Here is a 14,964-nt window from a genome sequence, read left to right on the forward strand (position 1 = left end):
TTCCAGGCCCACTGTGTGCATATACTGTGCCCAGGCTTCCCAACAGGATATTGGCCGGAGCACTGTTCAGGAACGCTGCTGCCGCCGCATCACACGCGGCTCCACTTGCCTTACTTCCTGGTGAGGGGGCAGGTTAGGTCACGCTCCTCAGAGCGTCAATGCGCTGCCACCACCTCGCTCATCTCCCCCCCGGGGCCCATTTGTAGCCGGTTTCTGTTCCACTACAAAACAGCCAAACAACTTTTTGATTTTCACTGTAGCTTTAGTGTGGGCAGCGTCACCATCCTAGTAACTCGCCTGCACAAACTTCATCGTGCCAGCATATAATTACCGTATTAGTAGTAGTCTCTTGTAATTAGCAGGGACACTAGTAGGACCTCCTATATTTGTTAGGAATTTCATAGTTGCTTTTATTAGTTATTGGTAGTAATATTGGCCTCAATTCTTAAAGGCCATTCGTTAAAATAAAAACAAGCAGAGAAATATCGCATTTGATTTTTTTAATTTAATTCTCAAAACTTAATGCGGGATTCATGTGGAAACTTTCCAAACAAAGTCCATCTGTTTGGAAAGTGGGGAAGAGGGTTGCTGTTCTCATCACTGATCCTGGCTGATGAGGCTGCACTGGGGGTCGCTGCAGAGTAAAGGCCATGGCTGCTGGCAGTAATCTGGGCTGACTGCAGGGCGCTGTGCTGTCACATTCACATATCAGCAGCTCTGTCAGCGCAGGAGTTGCTCCATGCTACACTTGTGTTATATATTACTTATCTCCGGGAGATGAAGTATACTCTGTGAGATTTCGTTTTTTTAATTGCTCCCTACCTTCTTCATTGCCCACTACACCTGCTTTGGAGGTGTCCTTCCCACCAGTGTGGTGCCATCCACAGCTAGTAAGGACCCCAGGAGAGCGACCACCTGGTTCCAGCAAGACCTGGAGTACCGAGTGGGGGCAGGGTTTTCAGTTCTGCAACCCTCCTTTTTGAGTAGAACTACGATACTGCACCATTTTGCTCTTGGTCTCGTCTTTGTCACACAGGCTACCGTAGTTCCCCCACAGTGACTGTCCCTACTTCTACTTATCTCTAGGAGGATCAGCCTGAATACAGCGGAGTCAGAGCTGCTGACACGTGGGTCTGAAGAGACATCACAGTGCCCAGCAGCCCCCTGCACTCAGCCCAGATTATTGCCAGCAACCATGGCCTTTACTCTGTAGTGATCCCCAGAAGTGCATCGGCAGCAATAGGGTGAGGAGTTAGACAGATTGGCTGTCTCATTTGCCTCTAATGCTAGGTATAGCCATACAATTTTCTGTTAGATTCTTCTGTTAGATTTACCTACAACATGGAAAAAAGCTATCTGGCGGGTAAATCTAAGAGAAAATCTAACAGAATATTGTATGGTGTGTATCTAGCATAAAGCCCAATCTGCACGATACGATTCCTTGTGCGATTCGATTACGATTCTATTTACGATCCGATTAAATCCGACATGTCCGATCGGGATTAGATTCTATTCAATTCGATTTGCCATTGCAAAACAATGGCAAATCAAATTCAATCGAATCGAATCCCGATTGTACATATCGGATCATAAATAGAATCGGAATCGAATCGCACAAAGAATCGTATCGTGTAGATGGGGCTTACTAGTTTAACGCATGGCTGAAATCAGTTACCGGCAGATCAGAGCTGGTCTTAAAAACTGATCATTTTTACCAAAAGCTCTAATCTTTGTGAATTGACCTTTACTGACATTTCTAGAGGTAATTGCCATGCAAGTCAGTAATTTACCTCACTGGTCGGTAATTTTACTTTTACATGCAGTAGCAGCCTTGGTGAATTAGATGTTTAGTAATATCAGAAGGTTTTTTTTTTTTTTTTGCATGAATGCTGTAATGCTTTGAGAATTGAGGCCATTTTGTGTCATTTATACAAGCACATGTAATCGGAGTAACCATAATTGCACAGCTATCATATTAAGACAACTAGTTTGCTTAGGCTTATGTCCCCATTATAAGAAGTGATCAAACCAACTCTTCGGGAAAGATCAAAAACAGAAAAAAAAGCCCAAATATGAAAAACAAAAAGGAGACTCCCCTATTGGAGGACTGAGCTGTACCTGAGCTAGATAAATGTAAATTGTAGGTGGTGTTAGGTCACTGTACTCAATAGCTTTAATTAACAAGGCATTACCGCATACAGTACAGCAGAAAACAGCTAATTTTACTGAGTATTTACTGAAATGTGAATTCACTAAAGGTCCTTTTACTCTTAATGCATTGGTATGCACGTTGGTATGCGTTTTTCTCCATAGAAGTGTATTGTTAAGTTTTCAGTTAAACTGTGTATCGGCCCTCAATTCACTAAGCAGTTTAGACTAGTCTACTGATGGTTTTTAATCTACTGATGGTTTGGTTAGTTGCATCAAAGGGGAATTCACTATTCCCAAATGTTTTAGACCTGTTTTTAGACCTGGTCTAAACCATTTGGTAATTAATTGGGTAAAGCAGGGAAAATGAAGAAAAGATGCAATTCACAAATGAGTAGCTTTGACCGACATCCTTCTCCTTTAATGAGCTCTTCTCTGGATACAATTAAACTCCTGCACAATGAATTGTAAAGGTTCCATCCTCACGTCTAAAATACCTCACAGAATTACTTTACCGGCAAGAAATCAGCTGGTCTAATCTCTGTCAGAAAAAGTGGGCGTGGTTACTCCTTGTTTGCCTTTGTGAATTGTGTAATTACTGAATGTTAGACCAGGTCTAAAAACATTACACCAAACCACCAGTAGACTAAAAACCATCTGTAGACTAGTCTAAACTGGTTAGTGAATTGAGGCTATTGTGGGAACTGAGTCATAAAAAAACATGGGCATTACTTTGAAAATCTGTTTTCTTTCAGTTATAACAGAGCAACTGATTAAGGCTCTTACCGCATAGCAAGCTGAAATTTCCAACCAGCGAGGTAAATCACTATATAGGCCTCAATTCACTAAGCTTAAAGAGAAACTCCGACCAAGAATTGAACTTTATCCCAATCAGTAGCTGATACCCACTTTTACATGAGAAAAATAATGATTTTCACAAACAGACCATCAGGGGGCGCTGTATGACTGATTTTGTGCTGAAACCCCTCCCACAAGAGGCTCTGGTACCGTACGGTACTCTGGGCAAACTGCCACAATGTAACAATGTTCAGACAGGAAATAGCTGCTTACAGCTGTCTGTTAAAGCCAGACCAGCTCCATAATCTGCCCACAGTAACAATGTCACCATGTAAAACATGTCAGAATGTGAATTTGGGAGAGGAAAGATTTTACAATGAGCAAACACTGACTAAATCATGTATACATAATTATTGTAAAAATGAAGCACTTTTTTTATTACATTATTTTCACTGGAGTTCCTCTTTAACTCCTGTCTTTAATAACTCTTCCGAGCTGTTTTACAGTTATCACCATGGTGATATAGTTGTGATAACTGTAAAACAGCTCAGAAGAGTTATTAAAGACAGGAGTTAAGCTTAGTGAATTTAATGAATAATGAATGTGTGCGGTAAATACCTCATCACGTCGGTAAATGTCAATTCACAAAGATCTGAGCATGCGGTAAAGCCAGGAGAGATGTTTGGCATTTACCTTCAGCTCTGACCTGTCAGACACTAGCAAAAAGCATTGACAGACAGCAGAGAGCCAAAAGGAAGAGCCTCCCCCTCCTGCTTTTCACCCCATTTGATCTGATAAACTTGCAGGTGGGACATGACAGTAGCAGTCACTTTAGCTATTTATTTTGTACCCCCCTGACAAAGCCCAGGCTCTGCAGGGTTTTGTCTGTGTATTTAGTCTAGATATACATGTAACACTAACCTGATCATTGACAAGTATGGTTGATGATCAGACAGTCCCCTAGTTACAAACAACTCAAGTTGTTTTGAGGTTTTTTTTTTCAGAGATACAAAAGTTGTCTTCATGTACAAAATATACAATACTGTTTTTATTACATTTGTCAAAAGTCACAGTATCATATAAACGGTTATAAGACATTAAAAAAAAAAAAAAAAAAAAAAAAGCTTTACTAGCACATTGAAAACAACCATAAAATATTGTTTCTACTATATGTCCAAATCCAGAGCTGTCCGAATGAATAACATTTATCCACGTTTCACCATTAACACAGGACTCAATTTACAAACAAATTCAAATTACAATCCTCCAAACGTAACCTGTTTGCAAGTTGGGGATTGCCTGTATACAAAATACTCCAGGTGCGTTCCTATTCCTTTATTTGTATAGGTCAGTGCTTTATCCATCTCAGAAACAGCTCAGTCCAACAACAAGGGGGGGGTGGACATATCCAGTGATCAACCCAAATACCTGCCTAATATTGTGCAATTCTCCCTCCCCCACCTTCACAACCCTTCGCCAGCAAACCAGATCTGAGATGCACGTAATGATGCTGCATTTTCCGGAGGCATACGCAATTCTGCATAGCTCTGAAAACAGATACAACCTGCACTACCTTCCCGCACATAGCATACAGCTTCTCACTGCAATCAATCCATTGGCTAAAAGTATTAGTTGCCTGGCTGTCCTGCTGATCCTCTGCCTCCATTATTGCATAAAGGGAAATACATATGGCAGCCTCCATAGTCCTCTCACTTCAGACAACTAATAAAACAAATGGGAATTTCAACCCTTAGTAGAGAAGACACAAACCACCAATGGCCACAAGCGCTCCTCCTACACATTCATGCCACTCAATCCCACCACAGATCTAGACACGTGGGAGAACGGAGGGAACCTGGAAGACACCAATGAACCTCACAGGCTACTGGGCAGCTGGAGGAAGCCCCAGGTAAGTTCAGTAGTGCCTTTTTAAAGTCTGTTCAGGGCCACTTAAAAGCCAAAATGTTCTAGTAGTAAAGGAAACAAGTCCATATACTTTGAAATAAATAAACACACAAATCAAGCTGGATTCCTCCACGCCCTTTTTTAATAAATTTAAGAACACATTGCCCACTACCCCCCTCCCCCCACCCAACCCCACGGCCGTGAGGCCCGACAATTCATAAACCCAAGTAAAACAAAACCAAAGAAGCAAATAAATGAAAACGGAATCTAGAGGTGTTTGTCCAGAGGCTACGAATCATAATCCTCTTCCTCTTCGCAGTCGGTGGGTATCAACGGAGCTGGCATAGCAGGCAAAGCAGCAGGCGCCGGGGGCATGGCTGGTGCAGAATTGAAGAGATTGAAAGAAGGAGCTGGCGGGGAACTGGAGAGGAAAAAATATATATTCAGAAATGAAGTAGTAAAATCTTTAATATGAAGAGCAAAAAAAAGTGAAGTACAGTAGAATCTTGATATATAGTAAACACTGGTATGGCAAGCCTCTGGATATAGTAAACTCAGGTCATTAAAAATGCATTTGTATAAATGTACAATGCACGACCAATTCTGATATAGTTGTGACAATCCAGCCCCGCGATCCCGTCGAGATCTGCTCCCGTTAGCGTACGCAGGAAGTACGGGCGCAGACGGACAACGAGACCGGTTGCTGGATCGTCAGAGGTAAGAAGAAAAGGGCGACAGAGCGTGCCAATCCCGTCTAATCTGCTCCCGTTAGCATACGCAGGAAGTACGGTGAACAGACTGACAATAAAGATTGGTCGCGCAGCTGCCGACAATATGTAATGGGACAAACATCCACCAATCCCGTATTACTAGGCCACTGTTGCAATGCAGGTCTCATGCACTAGAGACTGCTGGAGGCAAATTCACTGTGTGCGTAGTAAATGGTTAAGATTGGTTGGAGGTGCCCATACATGTACAATTTTGATTGTATATACAATCTGTAAACTAAAAATATCGATTTCGCGCTGGAAATCGGGTAAATACACTGCCACCACTGTCCGGTTGTATGGAGCGGACAGTCTCCAACGCTATCATAATACGGTAGCCAGCCCAATCACGTTCAACACGCTCAAGTCACCGTTCGGGGAATAATCACTTCCGACGGCTTAAAGACTGTGAGCAATGTGACGTTAAAGAAAGGTTACTGGGTCCCTATATGATGCAATCTCGAATTGTATTTATAATCGAGAAACAAAGTTATCGATTTCGCACAGGAAATCTGGTACTAGCTAATCCTAGAAGGAAGAAACGGTTATTTACAACCTAGCTAGCAAATCAACAATTTATAAGCAAATCATAAAACAATGCGGTAGTATGACTGACTCTTCAGAGGGCAGATTCGTTAAGCAGCAATCAGATGACCAGAACAGGCACAAGACTGAACAATAAAATCGTTAGTTTATTTCTAAACTACATACACACAGCTTATTTTAGAACAGATTGATTGACAGAGAGAAGGGAAGAAAAGGAACAGAATGTCCGATTATATACAGGTTAAATACCGTTATTGGTAGTCCATGCGGCAATCGCAAGTCTTTGGCGAAAGTCCCAAAATGGCGGTTGCCATGCGGCCAACAGGCCTTTGTTAGAAAGTTCAAAGATGGAGGTTTTGGCCCGTGTCCTTGCGGGCTGCCAGGATGTTACTAGGCATCAGATTGAAGGTAAAGGACCCAGAGCTTTCTGGGCTCTCTGTGGTTATAGCCCCCACTCCAGCAAGGAGGGGTTAGGGGGCATGGATCACACACCTCTTTGCAGCAGGAGGTCTCTGCCCCTCTCATAGAAGCAAGAATTTACCTGAATCATGATAAGTGTGCTCATCTGCAAACCGTACAAGTTATGTTAAATCTAATAACATTTTTAGGTTTGTCAGAATTTATCAAGAACGTTGATACCAAACTTGGGGGGTTTAGAGTGAATGGTGACCCCAAAATGCGTATCTCTGCTTTGGCAGGGCTTACCTTGAATTCAGAAACATCCAATCGTGTGGTTGGTTCCGAATTTCAGAATAAGCGGGTTCTAAAGGCCGTTGCCTATTTGGAAAGCCATCTTTATGGCAAAAGATGGATTTCATATTTGTGAGATCACAGAAAGGTCAGCTGGGAGATGAAATCTCCTTGATCCTGCAGCTGAGGTAATCCTGAGAGAACCCCCTGCTGTGATCGGTTCCTAGCAGTCTGGAGGAAGGGGCGGTTTATTAACTTCTGTCCATCTAATCTCTGATGGATGAGCTATAACCATTCCAGGGATGCTGGAGAAACACTTTCACACGGAGGTGAGAAAAGCTGTAATTAGAAGCTACCAAAGAGCCAGGGTTTGTTAGCATTTGACCAGGGAGAGGAACTGTTAACCCCTGGCTCCCCTGATCTTCTCATAAACCAAGCCTTTCCCTCTGCAGTCACTTTTAATAGTGGCGACAGGGAATATTTTATAAGGCTCTAACTACTTTTTTAGGACGAATAAAAGTTGATTCGTCACAATAGTAAACTACTTTTCCTGGTCCCTTGGAGTTCACTATAAAGGGATTCTACTGTAGTCTTTTTACTAATCAGTTTGGACATTTATATGCTAAATGGACCTTTACAAAGTCTGTCGAGTTGCATTTGACTTCTAATGAAATGTTAATAATTCCATGCGGATGCAAATTTTATGGCAATTTATGCAAATTTATGCAACTTGGAAATGGGCCAAATTCAGCAGCTGCATTCGATTGGTCCAAAGCGAATCTGCATAAAATTAGCATAAAATGTGCATCAGTTCAGAATTATTAGCATCTTATTGACCATCCCTACTTCCAGGAGACCTGCAGTCAAACTCTCACCAGAGATGGCGTGTATGGGCCTATTTATAATTACCTGCGGGTTCCACTAGCCCCATGAGGTGCTTTGAGTCCATTGCTGTCCTCACCGGCCGCTCTGTCTGAAACCCGCCCAGTAATACATCCAGTCGTGCACTTCTGCACATGCACGGCCTACCCACACGCACACCCCGCTGTGCTCCTGTGTGACAGGGGGTGTGTGTGTGCAGCTGAGCCACGCATGCGCAGCTGAGCAAAACCGGTCTGATTACCGAGATGATTTCAGAGAGAACAGAGAGCCTGGAGAGGGCGGAAAGGGACCCCAAGCACCTCATGGGGGTGGAGGAAGCTCCAGGTAGGTATAAATAGGCTCACACATGCCATTTCAGGTTCACTTTAAGGCTCTTTTACAAAAACAGCAGACAGCAGTACACTTAAAGGGAGCCTGAAATAAGTATGTGGAGGCTGTCATTTTAGTTTCCTATCCCCAATCCACGCACAGAAGACAGCCTGTAACCTGGACGCGGCGGGAGGAGCCCTAGAGCTGCGCAGCCGCACTCGCGTCTATGCGGACTGTGCTCCGTCGGCCAGGTTACTGGAGGAATGAGAGTCCGACCCGGGCGGTGGGGTCGGGAGCAGACCAGGGGGCCAGTAGCAGAGCGGGGACCCGGCGGAATTTAACGGAGGGCACGGAGGGCGTCCTCTGTAGATTCAAAATAAACACAGGTACTAAACTTTTTTTTATACTGTTCGGCTCGCAAGTCCTTTAAGTAGTATTACAGACAGAGCATCAGAATGAAGATGGCAGCCTCTCACTTCAGGTTCTTTTTAGTTTGTAGTTGCTCTAAGGCCTCATTCACACCTAAAAACGTAAACACAAGCGTTTTGCATTTTTGTGGGCTATTTTCCCCCTTCCGACACTCCACCATGCGCGGTGTTTCTAGTAAAAGCACTTTTCTAAGTGCTTTACCAGAGCGGTTTTGTCATCCACTCCCTGACGCCAGGAAGTCAGGAAAGTGAACTCTGGAAAAAATACAATGTATTTATTCTTAAAAACGTGAACGCAATTACTGCACAAAGCGATTTTGTGGGCGTTTTGCATTTTTCTTATACCTTCCATTGAGGCGGAATCGCCTCAAAAAGCTTACAGGTACCGCTTTGCTGAGCGGAAACGAACAGCTCAGATGTGAACGATCTCGTAGGGAATCATTGCACAATCGTTTTTAGGGAGATTTTGAAAATCGCCTGCACTTCACACTAAGGGCGTTTTTGCCCTTATTTTAACGAGCCCTTACTGAATGCCTTCGTGTCTGCTGCTACCTGGATCCATGCTATAAAACTCTCTTTAGATGATGGGTTGCTGGCAAAAGGATTTTATTGCTGCAAGCTCTACTGATTTTCAGATCTGTATAATCATTTTCGCCTGGGGGAGCCACTCTGGTTAACCTGTGTTTTGTTGTCCAAGGAACAGCTTACGGACCAACACACATGGACAGAAACTGTGTGATCACCATGTGGTCCAGTCGCCAATCTGCCATGAAACGAGTAGAGATGGTCATGTCTAGAAAAACTCATGAAGGAGCATGTGATCAGTTTGGTCAGGTGATAGATATGCAAGTTTCTGATTTGCTGGTCATGATCATGTGCTAAAGCCGGATGTGATCACAGCAAATCAGAGCTTTGCAAATCTATCAGCTGATCAAACAAATCACATACTTCTCCATGAGTTCTCCTAGACATGACCATCACTAGAAACATGCATGTCAGAACTTCCAAAAATATTTGCTTGTTCACTGCCCAGAGTGCGGCCAGAAGAGGAAGATGGGCTCTATGAACATCCGGGAAGCCTCTGGACCATCCAGAAGCTTCCAACTACTGAGGTAAGATTCTAATTTATTTTGTAACCCCTTCAAGGACGCTTTAAAGGATTTCCAAAGTGAAAAATTAAATCTAGCTTTACTTAGCAGGGGCTTCTTCCAGCCCATATAAGTCATTTGTGTCCCTCGCCGAAGCTCTAGTCTTCTCCCGGGTCCCGCTGGCAGCCTCTGAACGATCACCAAGACCCGCAGGCGCTGTACTTTCCCGCAGTCGGGGCATGCCCAGAAGATGCCAACCAATCGGGGGTCGGTGATACTTCAGAGACTGCCAGTGGGACCCAGAAGAACACCGGAGGTGCAGCGAGGGGCACAAATGACTTCTAGGGATTGGGAGAATCCCCAGGTAAATAAAAGGTACATTTCAGTTTTCACCATGGAAATCCTTTAAATACCATATTTTTTGGACGAGAAAACGAAAAATACAACAGTGCGTCTTATGGTCCGAATACAACAATTCAGACCAGTGCCAATTCAGACTAGTGCCCTGCACTAATGAAGGTGGTGCAGGGGGAGGGGGGGTTATGTTCAAAAAACGTGCATTAAGGGGAGGGCGGAAACAGTAGCATAACTATTTGCATAAGTAACAATAAACATTTAATTTCCCCTGACCCCCGTCATGCAGCTAGCGCGGCTTGGCTTGAGTCCACAGGATGTAAGCTAAAGGGAGTGGCGGAGCAGAGTAGCGTCTGTATTTACTGTAGTAAAACAATTGAATTCGCAGGAGGTTACGCTCCTCCATGAAGTCCAGTCGCTGCAGGCTGAATGACATCCCCGCTGCTCTGCTTGCAAAATTGGACCCGAAGGTAGCAAAGGAGGGACAACAGCTCGTCATTGGAGCCAATCACATCACTTGCCAATGTCAGCGAGTGACGCGATTGGCCCCAATGAGGAGTGTTGTCCCACCTTTGCTTCACTACAGTTTACTATCAGAGGCATTGCTGCTCTACCAATTGTATAATATAAGGACAGGAGTATGAAAGACTGGACCAGTGGTACATCATAAGGAGCAAAGCTGTGGTTAACGCTTTATTATGCACCTATTTATTTATTTATTTTTTTTTATAAATTAGATTTGGACTTTGGACTTGAAAGGTTTTTACCTTTGAAACGTTGTGGGCGATTGCATACTTGCTGCTGGAGCAATACACATTTCTTCTTCACCGTCTGTGTCTGTGCCTTCAGAGTCATCCTGTTAAGAGTAACAGCCATAATTCAATACAAATACAATAAAGCACAGAAAGAGAGACAGAACATTTATATTGCACTTTTCTTCTGGCGGACTCAAAGCACCAGAGCTGCAGCCAATAGGGCATGCACAGTAGGCAGTAGTAGTGTTAGGGAGTCTTGCCCAAGGTCTCCTTGCTGAATAGGCGATTTGAACCCTGGTCTCCGGTGTCAGAGGCCCTTAACCAGTACACTATCCAGCTATACAGTTCTCCACTGTATGTTGCTCAACAACAGTTCCCAGCTCTTGCACTGATGTAAAAAAAATAAAGATCTCTCCACGAATACAAAACCCCAGACTCACCTCTTGATCTGAATCTGTCTCGGACGCTTTTTTTTCCTTTCCTTTCATAGCTGTACCACCATTCTTTCTATTGCTTCCTGGTTTTCGACCCCTTGGGGAAAAAGAAAAAACGAAAACTTAAGGGTACCTACGTGTATGTACAGTGCAATAATCAGGCTTCTTTACTTGTTTTATTTTGCGCCTGAAATAGTTAATTTTAAGGCATGGAAGTGACGGCTTCTGTCAGTATCTTCGAGACTACAGTAAACATAAATCTATAGAATATAGTAAACATCACGGATAAGACAAATTACAGCCATAAAAGTTTTTCTGGCAGAATAAAACGTCTGAAAGCAGAGGGAGATTAAAAAAAAAAAAAGTCAATAGTTCATGTATTTTCATTCATGGACACTCGCACTTAAAAATCGCAGAATGCTAGGTATTACCGCCACTGGACAGTAGCGTTTTGGGAGCAATCACGATTAGCGGTTCTAGACATGCTTAATGCGATCACTCCAGAATCGCTACCAAAACGCTGCAGGTAAGCAGTTTGCGATTATCGCTAATCACAAAATGCCCACGATCGCGGTAGTGAGAACACTGCCATAGGATTACATTAGCTACGCGGTTTGCAGTGATCTAGAATTCCCGCTCAAGTGTGAACGAGCCCTAAACCTCCTTAGCAGTAATGACGAGTCAGGCTTCGGGCTGGAAATCCAGAGCTCAGAGCGGTAACCCCAAGCCTGACGTGTGGGAGCCGCCGCAAGGTTAATGCAGAGCATAAAACTGGGGAAATAACGTTCGGAAAGAAGTAAATCTGACTGGCTCGATTTCAAGTTGCATTCAATCCAGAACTATTAACAGCCCGTTGCCCATTTCCTCTACAGACAAAGCAAGTAACATGACACTATGAGCTTGCTGCACAAACCACAGCGTGTTGCGCAATTAGCGCATCCCAAAATACACTTAAGTTACTTGCTTAACACACAATATCAAAGCAATGCTCGCCTTACCCGCGTACTGCAGGAAGTAATAATATGCACAACAAACTGTTCTCTGCTGAGGTTTGTACTGGTAACCCTGCTCTACACTGCCTGCATATGGCAAGATTACCAGAGCTTTGTGCCTCAGGCCTTGTGTGAGAAGGCAAGCAGTGAACAGATATTCACCTCTCAAAGTTGGCCATACATCAGGCCAAGTACTTGCCCAATTGATGACCCGACCAATTATGGCCCAAAATTGGTATCACGTATCGGTTGGACGTGCTGCAAGATGTAGGGCCGAAATGCTCAATCAGGTGCCTGGTGGTGACGGGGAGCGAAAAGATCCCTGGCGCCGTTTCCCCAATGTATAAATGTGCATGTATGTGTGCATTTATACATTCGTTCCTGCGTCACGGTGACCGTCTTACTTCCAAATCCGCCGCTTCTCCATTACCCTATACTCACCGCCGGCGTATAGCACGCGACGGCATGTATAGGGCTAATGGAAGAACGGAAGATGGACGGGCACCGCGATACAGGACAGGTAATGCATAAAAGCACTTATGCGCACATATACATTTATACACTAAGGAACAGTGGCGAGGTGACCGATGCAGCTAACTTGGCCGATTCCGAGAGATTTTATGCTGAAATCGATTGGGAATTGGCCTGCGGTGTATAGGCAGCCGACCGATCTCTCTCCGATCAAATTCGATCAGAGAGAAAGATTTGTCTCTTGGTCGAATTTGCCCATCATCGCCTGTTGTATGGGCACCTTAACTACTGTATTTTCCTTGCAAGAGGAGTTCAAGGAGAATCAGCTGATCAATGCATCAGAGGATCTGCATGTTTTAGATTGGCTGGTAGTGATGTCATCTTGCTTCTGTTTCTGTAGAGGCTGCCAATCTCTAGACATGAAGACAGATATAATTTACCTCCGTGACACTCTCTCGCCTTCTGTGTGATTGTCTTCCGTCTCACCCTGCATGTCTGGGACAGTGGCAACAAGATCCTTTAGGAAATCAAACTGCTGTTCAAGTTCTATACATTGTTTCCTGTGAATGGTATAGAATAAATAAATAAATAAATAAATTACAATGAAGTATAGTTTGTGAAATTCAACTTCAGCACTGGCAATTACAAAAAAAAAAATACTACAATTTTCAATGGGGCAATAGGCTCCTGTTACCGTAAATGCTCTTTACATACAACCACTAAGAACGCTCACTCAAGAGGTTCTACACATGGAGAGTCTAGAGGAGCAATTTTATGTCACTGAAGTTCTTCATTGAGTGCCTGGTGGAGACCATCAGGACAGAGGTACAAGAAAGTGCCTGGTGGAGACTCCAACTCCAGAGCCCTGCCCAACAGTGCTGGTTTTGTGGAAATCTACAGAGGTCGTTAATCAGCTCTCCTGAGACACTAATTACCTCACCTGTGAGTGTTTGTGGTTTTCTGCAGAACATGCACTGTAGGGGGAACGTGAGGACTGAGTTGGGAACCCCTGAAAAGAACAAAACCTCCACATCTAAACAAAAGTATTTCCTCTGTTAAAAAGGACTCTGACCAGTAAATGAGAACAAAATCTGAACTTACCTGGGGCTTTCTCCAGCCCACCGTAGGTCGGGAGGACCTTCGGCGTCCTTCTGGCTCCTCTTCCAGGCCCTGCTCAGAAATTGCTCCCGGCGGCTCTGGGACCGAGTGTCGGGCTCCCTCTTCCGGAAAGAGGACGTCAGTCACCACGCCGGCCGCCTCGCATCATCACAGTGGCCGGCGTGACAGTACTGCGTATGCGCGATTAAATCGCGCATGCGCAGTACTGTCGTGCCGGCTGCCGTGATGACACGAGGCAGCAGACGTGGTGACGACTGACGTCATCTTTCAGGAAGAGGGAGCCCGACACTCGGTCCCAGTGTCACCGGGAGCCATTTCTGAGCAGGGCCTAAAAGAGGAGCCAGAAGGACACCGAGGGACCTCCCGACCTACGGTAGGCTGGAGAAAGCTCCAGGTAAGTTCAGATGGGCATGCCTTTAAGACTCCAACCAGTACTGTAAAGTACTTAAAGATGCATACCATTCTGTAGCTTGTGCTCTCCTCTTTCATTTGATGCCCGAATCAGAAAAGTGGAAACAAGCCCATCCACTTGTATTGGTTATGCGAATCTGCAGGCAGAAAACGCATGCGGATTCGCTGTAGTGGAAACGGGCCATTTTCCATTTGAAACATTTTTTTCCCCTTAAAGAGGACTTGTAACCAATGTTTAAACTTCATAACAATCATTAGCCGATATCTTGTTTCCCATGAGAAATTTTTACCTTTTCTCAAACAAGTGCGTGTGTGTGTAGGTGCATCGTTAGGCGGTGTGGTTATAGATAATGGCAGTTTGTGCTGTTTTTTCATCTCTGCCAGTTGTAAAGATGAATATGTGCAGGCTGATTGTTGTTCAAACAGTATGAACAAATTACATTTTTAACTTCTCACTTTGCAATACAAATGCAAGACCTGAGACTTTAAAGGGACTGAGCACCTCTCATGGGCATTCCTTTAAGCCAGACAACTTCCAACAAAGTCGTGCTATGACCCCTCTGGAGGAGCCTCTTGCAATGGCCATGCATGTCACTTCCTCTTCCTGCTTCATTCAGTGATGTACTTCTCTAACAGAGAAGACAGGGGTGACCCAGAAGTTATAACATAGCCAAGATGGCAGCCGTGAATTTTGAATTGAAATCAAAACGAAAACTATTTGGTGTAGAACGGCGATTCGGGAATCAAATGAAAGAGAGCACAAGCTACAGAAAGGTATGCATCTTTAAGTAGTTTACAGTACTGGTCGGAGTCTTAAAGGCATGCCCATGAGAGGTGCTCGGAGTCCCTTTAAAAGGTGAGGTCTAG

At 44.2% G+C, this 14,964-nt stretch overlaps 1 protein-coding gene across 1 annotated transcript in view; it reads right to left on the minus strand.

Annotated features, from left to right (window-relative positions):
• Nucleotides 1-5,024: 5,024 nt before the first annotated feature.
• The window catches only part of DRAP1 (DR1 associated protein 1), a 58,129-nt gene continuing 48,189 nt past the window's right edge, over nucleotides 5,025-14,964 (minus strand). Inside the window, exons 4-7 of the mRNA XM_068259948.1 lie at nucleotides 13,008-13,127; nucleotides 11,111-11,201; nucleotides 10,683-10,771; nucleotides 5,025-5,272 (exon numbers count right to left, since the gene is read on the minus strand). Coding sequence (XP_068116049.1) covers nucleotides 5,140-5,272; nucleotides 10,683-10,771; nucleotides 11,111-11,201; nucleotides 13,008-13,127 — 433 coding nt within the window. The 3' untranslated portion in view covers nucleotides 5,025-5,139. The remainder of the gene's footprint in view (nucleotides 5,273-10,682; nucleotides 10,772-11,110; nucleotides 11,202-13,007; nucleotides 13,128-14,964) is intronic.

Source organism: Hyperolius riggenbachi, chromosome 11, assembly GCF_040937935.1.
Source record: "Hyperolius riggenbachi isolate aHypRig1 chromosome 11, aHypRig1.pri, whole genome shotgun sequence".
Taxonomy (NCBI): domain Eukaryota; kingdom Metazoa; phylum Chordata; class Amphibia; order Anura; family Hyperoliidae; genus Hyperolius; species Hyperolius riggenbachi.